The sequence below is a fragment of the Typha latifolia genome, chromosome 7 (genome assembly GCF_019914945.1).
Source record: "Typha latifolia isolate L0001 chromosome 7, TyphaL0001v2, whole genome shotgun sequence".
Taxonomy (NCBI): Eukaryota; Viridiplantae; Streptophyta; class Magnoliopsida; order Poales; family Typhaceae; genus Typha; species Typha latifolia.
The window spans coordinates 8,994,798-9,018,149 of NC_133092.1; the positions used below are offsets into that span (position 1 = coordinate 8,994,798).

The 23,352-nt window shown below is 40.6% G+C and overlaps 1 protein-coding gene across 1 annotated transcript; it reads left to right on the forward strand.

The window, feature by feature from the left end:
- Positions 1-20,316: 20,316 nt before the first annotated feature.
- LOC140792825 (B3 domain-containing protein VP1) lies at positions 20,317-23,099 on the forward strand. The gene is made up of 6 exons (XM_073144044.1): positions 20,317-21,897; positions 22,124-22,216; positions 22,326-22,426; positions 22,521-22,567; positions 22,678-22,754; positions 22,866-23,099. Exons 1-6 carry the CDS (start codon positions 20,317-20,319, stop codon positions 23,097-23,099), a joined length of 2,133 nt encoding a protein of 710 aa, XP_073000145.1.
- The last annotated feature ends 253 nt before the right edge of the window (positions 23,100-23,352 follow it).

Genomic DNA, 23,352 nt, shown 5'->3' on the forward strand with positions numbered 1-23,352 from the left:
ATCTAAGTCTACAACAATATACACTAGACCACTACATAATCTGGCAGGACCCAGGACCCGCATAGGCCACAACAAACCATTATGATACAACTAAAACAACTGATACATAAGTACACTATAATCTGACATGTATTATACAAATCATCGTCTGATACAATAAAGTATAAATATAACAAATGATAATACAACTCAATTTCTATATAAATTATTATCTATACCATCTCATACGTATAGCTCACTTCATCATTCTAAAATATCTTTTCAAGATATCTCAAGCCACTATCACGTGCTACATATCTAAGAATGGTAGAAAAGAAATAAAGAGAGTCATAAGCAAAAGGCTCAGTGAATAGACCTGACCCTAAATCAGTGATACCAAACAGAGAGTAAATTATGTACTAGATAATATGAATCACATAAGAACATCATGCCATGAATGAGTATATGAATATATCTTTAATAATATATAAATGAAAGGTAACTATTATGTTAAAACTAATAAAAGTATATAATTATTGATAATGTTTAAAAAAATCTCCATATCATACCATCATCATCATGATCAAATATGACACATATGACGCATGCCGACCTTGACCATGCTATGATATCAAATGCAACCGCATATGATGTATATTGACCACTCGATAATTAGGTAATCAAATAATAATAAAATCATATGCATTTCTCAACATCTCAGTCATCAATACCATATTTGAATATCATCATCATACTAGATGAAACACTCACTTCCAAAAATCATGTGTTCCTCACGTGGAGAATTTCCACGCGATTCTCACGTGACCTGTTAGTGAAATAATCTCACAAAGTATCTGGATAAGTCTAAAAATATCATAATAATTCAACAAATAATTTAAAGTTACAATATCACATGCCTCAACAAGCCTCTAAGAATACAAGTCCAAATACAAATTTTAAACATAAATACTCTCGCAGGGGCTAAAACTAACTAGAAATAACAGAATAAACAATACTAAAATAGGAAAATAAATCTACTACTCCTCGATATTCGCATCCTCCATAATCAGCTCTGAAAAATTTCCATCGAAACGGCGGTGAGCACTACCTCATAACCTTTCCAACTAAGGAAGACAAATGAAGAATATGGGCAGGAGACCCATGGTGCTTCTCGGGAGATTTATTTATTTTAGCTCCATTTACTCTGGGTACGACAATATCATCTTGGGACTTCTCTTCTTGTAATTTTTGGATCCAAATACATGCATTGCTGCCGGATTTCATGTCCATCGCCTCGGCAAAGCTCATTGCGAGACAAATTGGAACTTGATGTATGGATAATTCAGAAGATATGACTGCGTGGGCCAAGTTTATATAGGTCAAAGTTGCTGTAAACCAAACAAAACCTCTCATCGGCAAGATTAATACCAAGCTCTTCAATGGGGCGAATGCAACTATCTCCATCCGATATGAACACTTGCCAAGATTGTGTACCTTCTGTGGACTCTTAAGGCACGAGTTCATGGAATGTGGACAGTGGCGCTCTCTTACTACAAAAGTAAGACTGGAATATCCGCCACCTTTACATGATCAATTGCTATCCCTCTTGCACCCAAGGTATACAGATCTGACTGCTGGCAGTACTAGATACACCTCAAAACTATCTAACTCTGAACTAGGTGGTTCTTCTCCTAGCAGGCGCAAGTCAGCAAGCTCTACATTCTCTGTGTCATCCTCGACGGCTCCAACCATCCGATCTGATCAATCTTCTCATAATAATCAGCATTCCAAGGTTCAAATCTTTACCACGCCAAATGGCTTCTTCTTCCAACCTTTTGGTTGCTGTACCGATCACTTCTGCATCGGTTCTTATAGTACAACAACATTAGAACGACATTATTTCTCCTATTAAGGAGGTTATGATGCTGCCTATTACTTCATCTACTGCAATGACGCTTCCTAAGGATGGCCTCCAGCAACCTAATCAGGTTCCAGTTCAGGTCAACCCCTCTCCTCCACTTGCTTCATCATCCATCATACCAGTGAAGACTATTGCAAAACACAACCGAGCTAAGTGTGTTGTCAGGAAAAGCCTGCCCTACGAGGCACAATGAAAACCTTAGCTTGGAATTGTAGAGGATGTGGTGATGCTCCTAAAATTCACAAAACCTGAAACAAATCCTCCATGGTACGAGATCTTCCATTGCTTTCTTATCTAAGACACATTGTAGGATGCGAAAAGCTTCTAGAATTTATCTCTAGAAACAAAATTAAGAACAACTACATTGTTCCGACTACTAACAGTGCAGGTGGACTTTGGCTGCTATGGGATGATTCGATTTTTGTTATTATCCTTGGCTCTTCACCCAATTTTTGCAGCTCAAATTACTAATATTTCTACTTCTTTCTCATAGCTTATGATTGGTATTTGTGGTGATCCGACCCACCAAAAAACTCATTACATTTGGTCTCAAATTTCTCAACTGATGACATCCAATTCTATCTTACAAGTGGTTTGCATTGGTGACTTTAATGAAGTGACGTGCTCAGCTAAAAATCAAGGAAGCCCCCACCAAATTAGCCATGTTACCAGGCTTTTGCTTAATGGATTTATAGTGTCGGCTTGATTGATCTCGGATTTTCGGGCCCAGCATATACGTGGTCTAATATACAGGATTTTTATTAGCAAACCAGAATTTTTATTAAATAATATAAATTATGGTAATAATATATTAATATAATTAAATGTATCCTATGAATCTAATTAATTTTAGACCTAATAAACTCTCATATTTTACTCGAACGAATTACAATCGGATAAACGATTAACTTTATATTACCTAAACATTTTCAGATCCCGAACCCCATATGTGAGACCTTGTGGACCCTGTTAGCGATGAGTTGACTCTCGTTTGACGGATGTGAGAGATATGTGGTGTTGTCTTCTAATCAAATGTGAGTAATCTTATCTCTAGACGCCTTTCTCAAATTAGAATATATTATATAATTATGTATGATTCGAGATTGTATTGCATTACTTTCCTCTTGACTTTCTTACCACTTAAATTCTTAATATGCATGACTTGTTATAGTATCGGATAAAATGTATATGATCTATCATTTAGAAGGAAACATGAAATCTAATTGATAGGATAGTTGGTAGAAAGCATAAGGATAATCGATTGGGTGCGAGGGTTAGGGCATGCTTGGAGATGATTGATCGCTCGATATAGTTACAATCCTGTTGGCCTTACATCTGAGATTAATAGTCTATGTGCGCAGTAGACATTCGGACACATGTTGTTCGCCAGGACATATATGGTGAGTTATCCTCATATGGTTTCTATTAGTTAGTTGGGTACCCAGGTTTGGATAATGATGATACCATTAACGGTGGTAGGGTATGATTATATGATTGAAGCACCCTTAATGATTGGCAGGATATGCTCTAAGCCTTTTAGGTGGATTACGAAATCAGTACCGGATGTTGGACTGTGCACATTGGTCTAGTATGTTGATGACATTAATGATTGAGATGTTGAGAAATGCATATGATTTCATTATCATCTAATGTACCTAATTATCAAGTAGTCAATTTATGTAATATGTGGTTGCATTTGATATTATAGCATGGTTATAGTCGACATGCATCATATGTGTTATATTTAAGAGAAAATCAAGATGATAGTATGACATAGAGATTTTTTTATACATTGTCGAGAATTATATACTTTTATCAGTTATGACATGATATCTACTTTTCATTTTATATATTATTGAGGATATATTCATCTACTCATTCATAGCATGATGCTCCTATGTGATTCATATTATTCAATACATGATTTACTCTTTCTTTGGCATCACTGATTCGGGGTAAAGTCTATTCACTAAGCCTTTTACTTATGACTCTCTTTATTTCTTTTCTAATCCCCTTAAATATTATGGTATGTGATAGCGACTTGAGATATCCTGAGGAGATATTTTAGAGCAAAGATGAGGTGAGCTATAGACGTGAGATGGTATAAAAGATAATTTATCCAGATATTAAGTTGTACTATTATTTGATATTTATATTCCATTATATAGACGATAATTCGTATAATACAGGTTAGATTGTAGTGTACTCATGTATTAGTCGTTTTAGTTGTATCTTGATGTTTTGTCGTGGCCTATGTGGGCCCTGCCAGATAATAAAGTGATCTAGTGTATATTGTTGTAAACTTGGATATTCATGTGTTAACAAGTTTATTTGGTTAATAGTATGAGTTATTTAGCGATGGATTACGTGAGCATGGATATGTTAGAAAATTTTATTATTTGATGTCATGATTATTTCTGCACAGGAGTATATCTGTGCGTGACCGGCCCCGTCCGACCTATCACATGCGTCGCACATGCCGTGTGGGCGTGTGGGCGTGCACGTGCCCGTACTGGGCAGGGGCGTTACATTTTTCTTCCTTGACATGCACACCCAAAAATAGTTCATAATGTTTTAGAATTTGCTAGTTTGCATTTATGAATTTACAGTTTAAAAAAAATGAAAGTCCATAAACAAATCCTATAAGAAGGATAGGGGAGATAGGGTGTCGGCCCTAAACACAATTCCTACATTTGGTTTAAAAATAGACCTCACGATAATAAACTAAAATGTCAGGTATAATAAAAACTCATGCATAACAACAAACGATGGGAGTAATGCACAATCCTGAAAGCAAACCTCTTTTGGCCAATTGCGACAACACTACAGATAAGAACAATAAGAGCTTTGGAATATTGAAAGCTCTACAATGTTAGACTTGGTAGGAATACAAGCTCGCAAGAACGGAGTCCAGTGGCTACGTCAAGACCTATTGAAGACCTGATATGTATAGACCTACAAAACCATGCAATAGAACAAAACAAAAAAGCACATAGGAGCACATTCTCAGATATGTGTACGTGATAGCAATTTGAGATATCTCGAGAAGATATTTTAGATTGATGAAGTGAGCTATAGGTGCGAGACAGTATAGATGATAGTTTGTATAGAAATTGAGTTGTATCATTGTTTATTATATTTGTACTTTATTGTATCAAACGATGATTTGCATAGTACATGTGAAATTATAGTGCACTCAGATATCAGTTGTTTAGTTGTATCTTGATGGTTTGTTATGGCCTGTGCGGGTCCTACCAAATTAGGTAGTGGTATAGTGTATATTATTGTGGACTTGGATATTCATATGTTAACAAATTTATTTGGTTGATAATGTGATTTATTTGGTGTTGGATTATGTGAGTATGAATATGTTAGTAGGTATTATTTGATAATGTCATAATTATATGTCATAATTATACGTGCATGCCCTTGGGCCGCGCGTACCGTGTAGGCCCGAGGGCGTGCATGTGCCCGTGCTGGGCGTGGGCGTAACAATCTTACATCTATAGTTCACCTCATTTTTGCTCTAAAATATCTTCTTAAGATAACTCAAGTCGTTATCACGTATTACATATCTAAAAGGGTTAGAAAAAATATAAAGAGAGTCATAAGCTAAAGGCTCAATGAATAGAACTTATCCCAAATTAGTGATGCCAAAGAGAGAGTAAACTATGTATTGAATAATATGAATTAGAAATGAGCATCATGTTAGGAATAAGTATACAGATGTATCATTAATAATATATAAATGCATGATAGATATCATGCCATAACTAATCAAATATATAATTATCGACAATGTATAAATAAATCTTCATGTCATACCATCATCATAACTCTCTCAAGTATGAACGAAATGATGCATGCCGACCATGACCATGCTATGATATCAAATACAACTATATATAATTCATAATGACCACTCTATAATAAGGTATATCAGATGATAAAAAAAATTATTATATATTTCTTAACATCTCAGTCATTAATATCGACTCTAAATAATATCATCATACTAGACCACTTTGCAAAGTTAACATTCAGTATCAGGTCTCATAATCTAGTACAAAGGCTCAAAGCATACCCTGCCAACCGTTAAGAGTATCTTAATCATGTAATCATACCCTACCAACTGTTAAGGGTATCGTCATCATCCAGATCTGGGTACCCAACTAGATGATATAAATTATATGAGGATAACTCGCCACATATGACCTAGATGTGAAAGATCTATATATCTCATGTCCTCGAATTAGCCATTCTCAGATTGCCCATAATAAACTGGCATTTTGTTGTGAGATCGTTTAACTCGAGATTCTAATGGTTTGGGAAAGGATGGTAGGAAGGTATGTCCCTAAGTATCAATGGATCTTGATAGTTTCTCCATATTTGGGTCGATAATAGAGGGTGAAGGCGGCAACGTTGTGTGCGCACGGTCCTCTTGCCCTTGGGTATCCGCGAGTGGAAGTGTAAAGTTTCTCTTCCCTGCACCGCATGGATGTGTACCTTTCTTCTTCTCTTTCATGCCACCAAGGAAGGTTGACTCTAGTACTAGTTTGTTGCAATTACCCTCAATGAAAACGATTGTGATCTAAGTCGCAGTGCTGAACATGGAATTTTCAAAGGCAATAGAGATAGATCTAACCATTGGAATTACTTGATATTCAAATATACTTTTCAAAAGTCAAGAATCCAATGCAATTGGAATCTTGTCAATCCAATTGGTAGATCAAAATTTATGGTGGATATACTAACCAAAGGTTAGGGGATGGTAGGATGGACGAGGGTAATGAATATGGAAAAACCCCATATCAAACAAGGGTAAAAAACCATGAACCTCTTCTTCAGGATCAAACTAAGCACCATAATTATCAATGGTTATAAAATACTTACAAATTATTCGTTGTTATCCACAACCATCTGTGAAGTGATTTGCTTGACTCCCTCTCAATACACTACTTTCCGTGCTTGATGCCTAACCTTAGTGACCCTAAATGTTGAAGACCTACCTTGTTGACTCTTGAAGCAATGGCAAATGCAATCTTGAATCTATTAGGGCTCCATCAAAATATGAAAGAAAAATCTCACTGTTCAACTATTTCAACTCCTCGTTTTGCTCTACCAAAATATTTTCAATACCCTTTAGAATCTCTGTGATATTTTCTTCAAGACTTTCTTTAATAGTCCTAAAATATAGGCTTTCAAAAAGCCCTAATTTGGTGACAGCTCAGGCTAAAAAAGGTGAAACTTTTGCACTTTGTTTGAACGGGTTAAATCTTGTTTGAATGCCTTCTACTCATTAGATAAAATGAGCTTTCCGAAAAATCTTGTTCGAACGCCTTTCCCACTTTGGATACAGTGAGGCTTTAGAAAACGTTGTTCGAATAGATTTAAATCTCATTTGAATGGATTTTTAACACAATTCTTACATACTATTCTTCAAACTAAAACAGCTATAATTTGGATTGCCAAATAGAAAGTAGTTCTATTGATCTTTACAATAAATCAAAAAAATTTACATTACGAAAGACTTTACTTTCTCACAAGTTTGTCAATCATAAAAAAGCTAATAGCGTTCGAACTATTGGATGTGAGAGATAAAGTGACGTATCTCGAGGCATGCTAAATTTTTGTGATCTGACTCAATCACCTAGCGTGAATCGGTAGGGAATCCATGAGCGCAACTTGGGGTCCAAGTACGAGCCCGAAGATGACTAGTGGAATGACTCGATAGGCCTCCATCAACTAATTGAGCTAAACTTGGATGTAGCCCGAGCACGACGCAACCTAGGCCAGTGGGTGGATTGTTATTAGTCACCTTAAGGACAAGGTGTTAGAAGTGTTGTGGATTGATACAATCCGACCACGTGGATTAAGTCAGTAGAGTTGGTTGAGTCAAGTCAAAATCGAACTAATTAGTTAGTAAAAATTGCTTATTACTATAAATTTTAATTAAAGTGGATGTAAGTCAAATATGGTGAATTGGACCCCATCTACGATGGTTTATTATATCGCCATCGAGGAAGATGATTGTGATGCATGTTGTAGCTCGGGACAAAAATTAATATGAAACTTTCGAAGGCAATATGGATCTAACCGTTGAAATTGTCTAAGATTTGGATTGTTCCTTTAGAAGTCAGGAATCCAATGCCAACAAAATCTCATCGATCATATTAGCAAATCAAAATATATAGTAAAAAAACTGATCAATGATCATGAGCGACGCGATGGACGTGGATGATGAAAATTGATGATATGGTTAGGGTTAGGGTTATGAAAGTGGGAAGTGGCTTTGATGGATAAGATAGTAACTTAAGTTGAGAGGGGGAAGAGGGCTTCCAAGTGGACTTGGTCACCAGAGTGAGGTGGGAGAAGCGACGAACATGTAACCACGATCCTGGGTTGAATCTCGAAGTGAGTATCGAAGGGGAGAGAGGAGGCGTGAGAAGGTTGGCTCAAGCCTAGATACATAACAAATGCACAAATAATCAATAATACCGAAGCGAAAGCCATTACAGATATTTAGAGGCTAGCCATACGACAAAAAATAATAAATAAATCCTAATATAAACTAATACAGTCGTTGGGAGTTCAAATGGCCTCGACATTCGAACGGCCAAAACAATGACTCTCTATATGTGTAAATGTGATGCAGACGTTCAAATGCTCCACCTAAAGATCCTTATTTTTGGAAAATAAAAATGATCTAAATTGAGATGGGATGGTGAGGTCAAATCCATATCTTAATCATGAACTGCAATAACCTACCATGCTTTCCTCACCTTGTCTTCAAGGTGCAAAGTGGGGAAAACGGTCCATCAAGTCATCTTTTATCTCCCATGTTGCCTCATTGGTGAACCATCTTAGCCACTCCACTGGAACCTCCATCTTCATGCTGGTCTTGTCGACACCGCCGCTTAGCTAGGACTTGCATTGGCTCATCCATGTCACGATCTTTAGTTCTCCCCATGTCAACAAGGATACACACGGTATGCTTCCTAATATTGTCGTCCACCTATAAGGTCCTCAACGGTGTTGTGGCTCCTAAGTATGCATGTAATGAGATGACTGCTTGTGTCTCCTCCGAGTCTATCTCCATCTTGGCCATTAGCTGCTGCTCATCCTTGTGCTAATTGCCAATAGCATCCTCATGCACGTCCTCTTTGGCCTCACCGTCGATCAGCATCATTGTACCAGTTGATCATGCAAGACAATGTCCTTTGGCCTTTCGCTCGTTCACTTGGGCAAATGTTAGAGTTTGCATAGAGGTCCTAGGGGTTATTTTCACATTAGTAGAAATGTGAATGCGAAAAGGTTGACATTGTCCAGCTACACGTACAAGACCCCGTTGTAGGTAATCTGAGCCATCGTCATTGTGTGACAACTTCAGTTGTGGCCTACTGCTCCATGGTAGCCTCGAGTGCCCTCTAAGTGCTTGATGTTTATCCTCCATGAGTAGAGTGATAAGCTCTAATACCAAATGATAGGTTCTTGTACCAAATGATGAGATCTGGAACCAAAAGATCGGCTACAGAACAATTTCTTAAGATCTGAATTTATTATAGGAAGCAGTCTGCGCAATAATGGGAAAATATTCTTCAGATATTATCCGGTATTCATAAAATTACGAAACCAATTGAATTAGATCCTAACTTCCTAATCAACAACTTTTTTATTTATGTCTTTCACATATTCGAACTGTAGAAGGGACGAAAACACGGAATAGCGTGGGTGATTGTGGTGGTGATGAGTGGAGTGGATGTTAGGGTTATGGAGTGATATGGAGATGAAGTTGGATTGCGAATGTGATTTAGGGATATAGACGAAGAGAACAAAGTGGTCGAGATCCCAAAGAAGAGGGGGTTGCTCGACAGTCGATAGAGATAATAAGTTAGGAGAAACCTTGCCAACGGTAGATATGGAAGGATAGGGAACAGGGAGGAGAGAAAAGTCTAGAGAGAAGATAAGAGGCAAGAAATCAATAATCCAATTGTATAATAAAGTTGGTTGCCATCCAAATATTTATAGAGGCTAGCCAACAAGTCCTAAAATAACATGAAACCCAAATTCTCGAGGATTCCCGTCGATCGTGTTCGAACGCGCTCGAGCGCGTTTGAACGCGCCCGATCGCGTTCGAACGGACTCAAAAAGCCCCTTCTCTAGATTTGCGTTCACAAGGCATTCACAAGGCGTTCACAAGGGCGTTCACAATAATAAAACATCTTAACTAAGTGTATCAGCCCATCACACTTCCCCTACCTTGCTCTCAAGGTGAAAAGTTAGGGAAATGCTTCAAGATATCAAATGGCTTGCCAAGCCACTCAACTAGAATCTCCATCTCCAATCTGGTACCATATCGGCGTCGGCGTCTAGCAGGTACTCAAACTGGCTCTACGATCTCTATCTCCTCCAATGGCTCTAGTAGAACCGATCCAACAATCTCATGATCTCCAATGCGCTCTCTCAACAATGAAACATGAAAGACAGGGTGCACTCTTGACCCTTCCAGCAACTCCAAATGATATGCAACCAGACTAATACACTCCAACACCCGAAATGGACCAAAGTGATGTGCTAACTTTTTATTTCGCATCAGACGTAAAGTCACCTGTCGATACGATTGAATGCTCACAAACACCCAACTGTCGATGTTGAACTGCTGCTCCCTATGACTATGATCATAAACTTACTTTATGTGGTTTTGAGCAAGTTTAAGATGAGCACGCAACCTCCTCATTGTGGCGTCTCTATCCATCAATGCTAAGTCCACCTCTGTTCGATCTACAGATGCCACTATATCATAAGCGTGTAACGTCGGAGTCGTGCATCCATACACCACATGCCAATGCTACTATGGTAGGCAGTGTTATAAGACCACTCCGCCCACAGTAAGAACTCCAACCATCATCTCGATATCTCTCCAACAAAATACCTCAAATACTGCTCAATCCCTCAATTAATCACCTTGGTTTGGCCGGCCGTCTGCAGATGGTAGGCCGAACTGAAGTTTAATAGAGTCCCCTGCAATCTTAAAAACTCAGCCCAAAAGTCGCTCATAAATACACAATTATGATCCGAGACAATCGTGCATGGCATGCCATGTAATCAAGTCATATCTCTAACAAAAATTTCAGCCACCGTCTTGGCTGTAAACGGATGTGACAATATCGAAAAGTGCACATACTTGCTCAATCTGTCAACCACCACAAAGATAACAGAATAACCACGCACTAGTGGAAGACCCTCTATGAAATCCATAGAAATGTCCTCCCAAATATGTTTCAGTATAGGTAAAGGCTGTTGTTATCCGGCCGGTTTCAATGTGGTTGCTTTAGCCCTTTGACAGACTTCGCAAGCACGGACAAAACTCCTCACATTCTATCTGAATCCTAGACACGTGCAACTCTAAGATATCCTCCTATAAGTCCTCAAGCCTCTAGAGTTTGGTAAAAGTGCTCCAATAATTTCTACCGCAATCCGTCATTTGCGGGCACTCAAATGCATCCACGATCTAACAGCAAAACACCTCGATTCTCCAACTCGAGATGGCGCTCTGAATCATCCATCACCTCCTGCAACAATCTCAAAATATATGGGTCAGATGTACATGCATACCTCAGCTTGTCAAGGAAGGGAAATGTAGAAGATGAATAGGCTGCAAGCTCGGCGATATCGGGTTGGCGCAATAGTGCATCCGCCGCTTTATTTTTCGTTCCCTTCTTGTACTGAATTTCATAATCATACCCCAGCAATTTTGTGATCCATCACTGCTATGCCAGAGTGTGTATGCGCTGTCCCATAAAGTATAGAAGGCTCCTTTGATCGGTTCGGATAATGAATCATCTACCGATCAAATAAGGCCTCCACTTTGTCACTGTATGTAGAACTGTCAACATCTCTCTCTCATAAGTTGATAATTGCTGAGATTTTTGCGATAAAGCTTTGCTAAGATAGGCAATGGGACATCTTTATTGCATTAGTACAACTCCTATGCCAAAACCCGATGCATCACATTCAACAATAAATTCCTTGGCGAAGTCTAATAGCGCTAGAACGGGTGCCGTCGTCATTGCTGTTTTTAATTTTTCAAAGACTAAAGTGGCATCATCCGTCCATCTAAAAGAGTCATTCAACAAAGAAGTGAGAGGAGCATCAATCTTAACATATCCAACGATGAATCGATGATAATAACTAGTCAGACCAAAAAATCCTCTCAATCTGGTGGTAGTAGTAGGAATAGGCCAAGCAGTCATACATGCAACCTTTTGAGGATCTGCCGCTACACCATCCTGATGCGAACCAGGTCAGATCGGATCACATCAAGAGGAGATTAGACTCAATGGATTGAGTCTAGTTATCTTATTTGCTTATTTGATTTAATTAGAAGGTTAGGATTTTATTTAATTAGATAAATCTAGCTCTGCTCAGTTTCAGAAAAATATTCTCAGAATATTCTACAGATGTCCGAATAATATCAAACTAGTGGGATAAGATTGACAACCTCTAGATATACAAATTTTGTATTCATAACTTCTCCAGATTCAGAATCTATCTACTTAGAAACGAAGGATTAATCCGTGAAAGAAAAATAAAGGCTGATTTAATTAGTTAGCTAGCTTTATCTTGTTGTTTAAATTTCAAATAAATCGGATAATCTGCATGTGGATCCGATCCGCTATGGAATTTTACTTCTATAAATAGGAGTGGACATGTATTGATAATTTTATGAATGAAATTGAATTGAGAGAAATCTGAGTTTAGCTAGTTATTCTCATCCTTATCTTTTTGCATTAACCGTTGGATTATCTTTATCTTCATAGGAGTAGATCATAACCGTAGATCCCCATCAAGCATCCAAACCCTAGCCACCTCCTACCTCTAGCAGCCACCCTACTACACGGCCGTCCACAAACCTCCGACGATCGCCGCAACTTCGGATACCCTCCCTGACGTATCTCCACTATTTTATTTTTATCTTTTTATCTCAACCTTCGATTTAGGTGAAACAGAGCCATTAAAACCCTAACTCACGAGGCTACCTCCACCTAAATTTTCATAATCATCCTATGGATGAATCGTTCCAGATCTAGTCTGTAACATCTTTGAGATAACTTCGTTTTGCACATGTGGATACCAATATGGCCTCACGTTCGCCGGTGCAACTCCGGCTACAATCTCTATGCGATGGTCCACTGCTGTCCTTGGTGGTAACTCCTACAGCTTCTCAAACAGTTCAGAAAAATTATCTAATAAATTAGACAATTTAATGGTAATACCTGAACTCGTTTGAGGCTCATCTCTTACTGGACCTAACTGAAGAAGATAGACCAAATCATACGCACAAGGCAGCCCCACCATAGTAGGAATCGGCGAAGACCCAACACTATCAAGCCGAACATCTTTGTTTTCTTATTTATATTTCATCCACATGCTCCGAAAATCAAATGTGACGGGTCCCAAACTCTACAACTAGTGAGCACCAAGGATAATGTTCACTCCTCACAGCGCCAATGGATACAAGTCCACAATGATGTCGTGTCCTTGCACCTGTATACCGACCTAGCAACGCAAGCTCTCTGCCCTAAGCTTCCTGCCGTCTCCAATAGCAACGTCAAACCCCGTAGTCGGTTCGGCATCCAAACCCAATCTCCTCACTAGCCTCTCGTCTAGAAAGTTGTGTGTACTCCCCAAATCGATGACGATGTGCACATAATGCTTTTTAACGAGTCCGTCTACCCGTAACGTCCTCAGCGCGGAAGTACCCGAATATGCATGCATTAGTATTTCAGCTTGGATATCTTCCTCAATGCCCTCATCAACGGTCTCCTCATAGATCTCCTCTGGACACTCTCCATCATCAACTACCTCATCATCATCCTCAGGACCATCAATAAGCATCGCGCTCCCGATCGGTTTAGAACACTAATGACCAGGGTTGAAACGCTCATCACATCAAAAGAAAAGGCCCTTCGATCTTCGCTCCTCCACCTGGGCAGGTGTGAGACTTTGAATGGGGGGTCTAGTGCCTCCTTTAATGTCGGAAGAAAGTCTCCAAGGTGGTCGTGGTCTAATAGTCGCAGCCGCTATTTTTGAACTTGCAGAATTTCCAACCGACGTTCTAGGTGCAAATCGCCCATCTCGGTTGCCCCAATTAGTTTTCCCTGTCATCTTTAGAGCCATATGCTTTTGTTCCATCCTCACGGCCTTCTCAAAGGCCTCCTCAAGAGAAGTAGGACATAGAGCACGAACATCCGCTTGTATCTCCTCTCGCAGTCCTGAAATAAATGTACTCATCAATGTACATTCGGGCCACGATGACTCACAACGACTACTAACTCTTTCAAACTCAACTTGGTACTCCAATACGGTAGTCCTTTGGACCATCTTGCTTAATGTGGCAACAAAATCTTTATATGTCGCTGTCTCAAATCTGCATGTAATCCTCCTATAAAAATCAGCCCATCTGATAAATCCACCACCATGAATTATCGATCTATACCAATGCAATGCCATTCCTTGGAGGTGAAAGCTTGCCATCTAGACTTTTGCATCTTCCGTTGTACCTTGAAAATCAAAATATTATTCAACTTGAAATACCGAATCCGTTGGATCACCATCTTAGAATTTTGAAAAGTCCAAACGTGCAGTTCTTCCTCGAATAGCATTGTCAAGTTCGCGAAAGATCCTTAGTTTAGGTCTAAACCTTTGTGCATGTTGATCACCTTCTCTAAATCCTCGAGCATGTCCATCACCATCTCCATAGGGATTAAGCTCATCCTTAAAGTGTCAATCCTCCTCATTGACGAAGCGCACTGGTGCCGGACGTCTCTCGGGTTTTACCACCGTCGATTTTGTAACGGAGGTGGGGGATGATGTGAAGGCATAGGTAGGAGGGGATTATTGACACTCATATGACGCACCTAGATCTGTGGGGTATCAGTTCTATGGGGTCCCACCGTTGGTCCTTCTTGAAACTTTGTTTATCGTCGAGGAGATGACGAACCCAATCGATTCAGGATATATTCCTTGAATTCATTGTGATCATTTTGTATGTTGTCAACTCCCTTGTCGGTGTGCTCTCCATAGGCCTCCTTGTTGATGTCATCTTCCTTGTTTCAACCATTAATGGAGGTTTGAGGTTCGTCTGCTCTGATACCAAATGATTTCTCCTAACTTCTAATCTCCCTCGACTATCGAGCCACTCCTCTTCTTTGGAATCTTGACCACTTCGTTCCCTTCGTCTACTTCCCTTAATCACTTCCGTAATCCACCTTCATCTCCATACCCATCAATAACCCTAACATCCACTTCACCGGTCACCACCACCATCACCTATGTTATTCCGTATTTTTGTCCCTTTTTTAGTTCATATCTACAAAGGGCGCAAATATGAAAATTGTAGATCAAGAAGTTACAGATCCAACCCAATTGGTTTCGTACTTTTCTCTCGGTTGCGCAGACTGTTTTCTGCAATAAATTCAAATCTTAAGGAATTGTTCCGTAGCTAATCTTTTGGTTCCAGATCTCATCATTTGGTACAAGAACCTATCATAGAGCATCATTTACAACCTGCTCTAGATCTATAGGTCACAGTGCTTGCACATCAGCTTGAATGTCCTCCCGCAAGCCAACTATAAAGGTGAATTTGAGTAGAATATCTGACCATGGTGGTGTGCATCGACTAAACACTCATTGAAATTCTTTTGGGTAGGCTCTAACTATCATCTTTTGAACAACTTTGCTAATATAGCATGGAATCTTTGTAGCCTGCCAACTCAAACCATTTATAAAGGAAATGGTGAAACTCTGTCCACATTTCAATCGACTTATGTCTGGCAGTCGATCGAAACCATTGTAACGCCACATTCTCGAGGTGGAAGGGTATGAGAACTTTTTGGTCCTCAATTGTGCCTTGAAAGATTTAAGAATTGTTCAAGACGGTAAAGCCAATCAATTGGGTCTCCGCCTTGAAACATTAGAAACTCCAATCAAATAGTGTGCTCACAGATGCAATTATCTCGACTGGGGTTGAATCTCCTCTCAGCCTTGATTGGGGAGTGAATGCTTTTCTAGACATGCATGGTTTCTCCGATGTCCCCTATCAACTCCTCGAGCATTCTCCTCGACCATATCAACCCAAGGGTCAGCATCAACATCATCTTCAAATTGCAACTATCGGTGAAGCCCCCGACCTATCTCCAGCTCGGGTGTGGCTTCTCCTTCCAAACCATGGGTTTCTTGTGGTATCACCAAGGGCCTTTGTTCTGGTGGTGCTTCAACCCCCCTATGTGGTGGTCATATGGGGCGATGGCATTGCTTTTGTCCTCAGTTTGGACCTTCTCAAATCGTCCACAACAACCTAACATTTTGTTGTGTGATCGTTTGGCTCAAAGATCCGATAGTATGGAGTACGACGGTGGAGAAGGTCCAATACAAAGCATCAATGGACCTTGACAACACCTCAATATTTGGATCCCACTAGGGGTAGAAGTTGATAGCATGGAAGAAGGTCAGCCATCTTGCCTGAAAGCGGCGCCCACAGGTGGAGAGGTGGATGATCTCTCCTCCGTGCATGGAAGGCTCTCCTTTTTCTCTCCTTGCTGCCATGGATTTAGTAGTTGGTGTCATCGCAGTGGTGCGCCAAGGAAGGCTAGCCTTGATACCACTTGTTACAATCGCCCTCGAGGAAAATAATTGCGATCGAAATTGTAGCTCTAAACAAAAATTAACCTGAAACTTTTAAAGGCAATAGGAAACGATCTAATCATTGAAATGATCTGAGATTCAGATATGTTATTCCTTTCGAAGTCAGGAATCCAACACCACTGGAATCTCATTGACCAAATTGGTAGATTAGAAGATGGTAAAAATACTAACTAATAAATAGGAGTGGTGGGATGAACGTTGATGATGGAAATTGGTGATATGGTTATGGAAGTGGAAAGTGGCTTTTGTGGATGGAATAGTACCTTGAACAAGCCGAGGGGGAGGAGGGGGCTTCCAAATATTTGGTTGCTGGAGTGAAATGGGTGAAGCGATGAAGGTGTAACCTTAGTGGTGGGTTGGATCTCGGAGAGGGTACTAAGAGGGAGAGAGGATGAAGAAGAAAGTTGACTCAAGCTTAGATGCAAAACAAATACCCACATAATTAATAATACTAAAGTGACTGCATTCCATATATTTAGAGGCTAATCAACGTCCAAAAACTACAAATTAATACGAAATAATCCAACTGTTAGGCATTCGAACGGCCTCATGAAGCTGTTCAAACGGTCAAAACAGTGCCTCTATATGCACGAATATGATGCAGGCATTCGAACAGCCCTTCTTAGTGTTCAAACGCTCTAGCCAGAGATCCTTATTCTTCAAAATACAAGAAAGATCTAGATCGAGGTGGGATGGTTAGGTCCAATCTGTATCATAATCATGGATTGCAACATGATTCTACACTTACAAATATGAGTGATCATGGGATAATTATCATGTGTGAAATGATATTGAGTTTAGTTATTTTTATTATCTTGTCTTACTTTTTTTATCATAATTGTTAGATTGTCCTTATTTTTGTAGGAGTAGATCGTAACTGTAGAACCATTTCAATTTTCATACCCGAGTCATTATCTTTCTCCACAAACTACTCTACCTTACGACCGTCTACCACAACCCTTAACTGTCCGCTACCCTCCGATGACCGCTACAATGTCAGATATTTTATTGTCATTTTTTTTATCTTTTATCTTTGTTTTATTTTTATCTTTTCTTCTGCTCTTAAATTAATGAGAAACGAAAGCCACTAGATCTATAACTCATCAGACTACTACCCAAAAAATTTAATCCCATAATTTTCTTACATCAAAAAATTTATAACACCTTGTCTTTAAACATACATCTCTCGTGGCACTAATTTTGAAAAGACATCATTCTACATTCTAACTACACCAAAATCACTAAAATATAGGATGTGAAAAAATCATTACGCAGAGTAACATGGAAAGACGCGCCAGAGTCAATTACCTAACTACTATTCTCACATGTCATATTGACACGACCTTCATTGTTGATAACAACAACTTTATCATTGGCATCCTTATCTTCTTTCTTTCATTCATCTTAGTGCTTTGCTCTATTTTCAGTATTCAGCACTATATTTTTATATGCCCTAGCTTGCCACCGTGATAACATTTTATTCCTCTTGTTGACTTAACTTGCCCCTTTGATTTACTCTATTGTTTGGATATATATTTTTTTCTTCTACCTCTTTTGTCTATCTTAAGAACATCAGTTTTAGAAGATATTCCATATTCCTTTCTCCTAATCTTATTATTCAGTATGTTGTCCTTCATATTGTCCAAGGTGACCTTGCCATTTGGAGCAGAATTGCTTAAGGATACCACGAAAGTTTTCCAACAAAGAACCAAGAAGTATTAGTGTCTCCAACTCTTCATATAGCATTACTAGTGCTTGCAACTCTTCATCTAGCACAATAAAAAATCTTGGAAGTCACTCAAGTGCTCATCGACACGTCTTCCATCTTTATATTTTTTTAGTTCACAAGCCTCTTAATAAAATAAAAAAGCTTTGTTCAGTGTAGTCTTCCCCTTATACATGACCATTAATTTCATTCACGAAGAGAAAGTATTAACTTATTTAACAATAAGATGAAAGTTTGATGAATCCATTGTTTTATTTGAGCAACTGTTTTTTCAATTTATTATCTTCATTTTTCGTTGGTCTTCTTTTCAAGCCTAGCCTCATCACTATGGATAGGTTCATACAAATCCTTGCAATAAATGATTTCCTCCATCCTAGACTTCTAAACAACGTAATGTGATGTTATGATGTTATTTAATTTGATCAAGCTTGCTGAATCATATATTATAATCATGCAGGACTTTTGTTGAACACCTTATAGGTTCAAACTTTGCTCTAATACCACTTGTTAGGGAATTAAGAGTCTAAATTAATATACCAACTTTTCTTACCTTTGTGCAAAATAGAATGAATTTACCGTAATCAAAAGCAGTAAGAGCCGCAATCAAAGAAAAGTAATTTACGTAGAAATCTAACAATGTGAGAAACCCCATGGGACTTAAGTCCACTTCTAACCTCCACCATAATCAATAATAATATACTTACAAAGTTCTACTTAGGCAAAATTAGAAGATCACAAACATTAAGAATAACTTCCTTATATCACAGCTAAAGAGAAATAACCAATAAGAGAACTAATGCTTCATAAGGTAATGAGAACATTCTTACCAAAAATGATAAGTTTGATAAGATTCTTTTTCCACTTAAGAATGGCTTAATCAAGATCTTTATCTCCTTCCTTAAGATGGATTCCACGAGCTCTCCATGAAACCCCTTCTCTTTCTTTTTCAAAAGATTTTTCTTCTTTTTCTCTAATTTCTCTTCTTGAATGAATGTAGCCCTCATTTTTATTTCTCTTTTTCTTTTCTTTTTTCTTTTTTTTTCACTTAACTAGATGAGTTTCCACCCTCACATAAGGTGGGATGGGACGCGTACAAATAACTGAAGAGAACAATGAACAATGACAAGATGGACGACAAGAAGGAAAGGAAGACGAACAAGGAGACTAGGACATGAAAGGAGGAGAGGGCAGGAGAGAGAAAAAAGAAATGAGAAACAACCTCCAAGAGTCTCTCCCTCCACCTAGCAATTTGACTAGGTGAAGGGAGAGGGGGCAAGTCGACGATGGCAACAAGGAAGACCCTTAAATGAGAGGATAAAAAAACTCGAAACCCTAGTGGAGCGATTTGCTAGTGCAGGCGGAAAACACCCGGGGGGTTATTTTGACAATTTGCAGCTTTTAAGTGAGAGATCAATTTCGGCTCCTTATTTGCCTTAATTATTACCTAATGCTCGCAAAATTAGTTTATATGGTAAACCAATATATGAGATTGACACTAAGATAAAACAAAATAAGCAAAATCCAGATAATCTATATGATGTCATATTTTTAGAATTTAGATAAAATCCATCTCTTCGCAGTTTGCCATTAATTCTTCGTATGGCCGTTAGATGAGAAACGATCGGTCGATTCCAAAAGCTTCTAAATCCGGACTAAGTCGGCGTGAGGGAGGGGGAGAGGTGCGAGCCAGGCCAGTGAGCGAGCGAGCGAGAGGTCGGGGTGGGCGGTGGGATGCATCCCACTGCCACTAAATACGGACACGTGTGTTCTCAAGCCGCATCTCACTCCCCACGTCTTCCCACTGCAACAGAAGGTTTCAAGCGGCGAAAGAAAGCCTTTCTCTCTCTCTCTCTCTCTCTCTCTCGATCAGATGGAAGAAGAAACGAAACAACAACAACAAGCTCATCATCATCTGCACCGAGGAGGAGGAGGAGGAGGAGGAAGAGAAAGAGAAGTAGCAGGAGATCCGGCGGATGATATCGAGATGATCTCAGATATGGATGGAGAGGATTTCATTTTCTCTGATGACGCCTTTTCTTCCCTCCCCGATTTCCGTTGCCTCTCCTCCCCGTCGGCGACTCCTCCCTCGGCGTCCAAGGCATGTCCGACCTCGTCTTCTTCTTCGTCTTCATCCTCCACCTCCTGGCCCTTCCTCCGAGTACCAAAAGGAGGCAATTCCGACCTCCCTTCTTACTCCGACGCCGCCGAGATGATGACGTCAGCGCCAGGTCCTACCCATGTGGCGGCCGCCGAACTGGAAGGGCTGGATATCCTCGGCGATATCGATTTCTTCGATCTCTCCGACGCGTGGGACCCGTCGTCCCTCTTCCCGGACGAGAACATGATGATCGGGGACGGCGGTGCGGACCAGCCGTTCGATCGTATCGCATCGCAACGCGATCTAGTGGGACAAAGCCTGGGCGGCGACGAAGGCGACGGTCATAGTGGTAGGAGGGATGAAGAAGAGGACGCTTTGATGATGATGGACGGCCCATGCGAGGATCTGGCCAGGTTCTTCTTGGAGTGGCTGAAGAACAACAAGGATTCGATCTCGCCGGAGGACCTCAGGAGCATACGGCTTAAGCGATCCACCATCGAGTGCGCGGCGCGCCGTCTGGGCGGCGGCAAGCAAGGCAGGATGCAGCTGCTGAAGCTGATCTTGGCCTGGGTACAAAACCACCACCTCCAGAAGAAGCGGCGGCGTTGCAGAGGAGGAGGTGGCGGGGGAGCGTCACAGTTCTCCTATTACCCTCAAAGCTCGACGTTCCTCCTACCTGATGCCACCGCCAACCATAACCCTAACCCTAACTTAGACTATAATAACTGCAGTGCAGATTCTACCAGTCTCGCGGTCGGGTTGGATTCTTGGGTCCCCTACCCTGTGGACCCTACGAAGATGGGAACAGATTCGGTGTACCAAGGTGGCGCAGCTCCATCTCCTTATGCCTACCAACATAACTGCACCGGAAGCAGCGTCATCGTCAACAACCAGCCCTTCTCGCCGGCGTCCGACTTGCATGCGGTCGATCCGGCCGCCGTCACGTGGCCGCAGCAGTTCGCCCCATCTCAAGCTCTCTATCCTCCGTTTCCTGGTGCCTCCACGTCAGCACCTTTGGCTCCGCTACCGTTTCCCGGAGGGTATCCCAACCAGTACCCGAGCAGTCACCTGTACCATTCGCAAGGGCAGCGGATAGTCAGCTTGCCGTCGGCAACGAAGGAGGCTCGCAAGAAGAGGATGGCGAGGCAAAGGCGGTTGTCGTCGCTCCACCAGCATCGTAATCTGAATCATAACCACCACCACCAGCAGAACATTCTTCCGACAGCTCCGCCGCCCTGCGACGACAGTAATGGGGCGGCTTCCTCAACGCAGTCTAGGAATTGGACTTTCTGGTCGACATTATCCTCGCAGTCCCACCAAGTGAAGATGATGGCAGATGTGCTGCCGCCGTCGAGCTCTAATTCGTCTCATGCGAAGCAGTTGATGCCGCCGCCGGCGTCGGTGCCTCAGCAGCAGCAGCAGCAGAGCTCTCAGCGTAACGCATTGTCAACTTTAGAGAGGCGCCAGGTACATGCGTACACGCAGTTCACATGTTCTTGCTCCTTTTACTATTTTCTAAATAACCTTATTCTTTGACTATGTGCATGCACTGGGTGCATTCCAGTGATCTTCGAATTTCCTTTTTGCCAAATTACCTTCCTTATTTACTATGCATGTATGATTTATTTGATTAGTTTACTTCGTAGGAGATGATAATTAAGTTTAACTTGATATATATGGGTGTTACGTACAGGGACTGAAAGCTGAGAAGAACTTGAGGTTTCTGCTACAGAAGGTGTTGAAGCAGAGCGACGTGGGTAGCCTCGGAAGAATCGTGCTTCCCAAAGTGAGCTAACCTTCTGCATGATTACATTACAAGTTCTAGGTTGCTCCTTTCATTAATCTTTTCTTTGTTTAACTATGATTTGAACCTCTTTCCTTGCCCTTTCCACCAGAAGGAAGCAGAGATACATCTACCGGAGCTTGATGCAAGGGATGGAATCTCCATTCCGATGGAGGATATAGGAACATCGCGAGTATGGAACATGCGTTACAGGTACTCTAGCTAATTAAAGTGTTACCTCAACACGTGGATAAGTCGAAAAAGAAACGTTCCTTTGATGTTTAACCCGAACAATGGCTAAATGTAGGTTCTGGCCCAACAACAAGAGCAGAATGTATCTTTTGGAGAATACTGGTAAGCCACAGTAAGCCACAATTTACTTATTATATGCTCCTGTCCTCAGTTATTTCTTTGATATTGTGTTGCACCATGGTTATCGGTTTTGAATGCTGAGAGCAATGCAGGAGATTTTGTACGCTCAAACGGGCTTCAGGAAGGGGACTTTATAGTGATCTATTCCGACGTCAAGTCTGGCAAATACGTAATCTACTTATTACTCTCTTTGTTTCTTTTTGTTTATGAGCCTGAAGTGCGTCAGTAGTCATAACTAACAAATTCTGATGATCATGAGTATGTTTTGTAAACCCAATAGATGATTCGAGGAGTAAAAGTCCGGCAACCGCAGGAAACGAGAGGGATAACTGGCAGAAATGGCGCGAGGGCGGCGAAGCGGGTCAGTTCTGATAAGAACAGAGGCTCAACTGTTGCTGGCCAGGAAGGTGGCGGCAATGGCTACGATGATATTGGGAAGGGGAAGCACCTCCACAGTTGGGGAGGAGGTGGGGATGCCTCAGTTTCCATGGCCAAAATAGAGGTCAGCCCATGATATCAACACCAACCCCCCCCCCCCAAAGGAAAAAGAAAAAGGAACTTTTGCTAGTCTGTCCCTTTTTTCTTCACTGGGTCTTTCGTTATAAATACAGCTAGTTCTCTGTTGTAACGGATACTGACTTTAAATGAGGAAGAAGAGAGATGCCATCCTCACCAAATAGTTGGTAGAATGTGGTGTGGAATAGTCATTTCGTCATTAGCTTTCAGCAGTAGTTGAGATTCGAGAGAATGTACTGTCGTATATACAT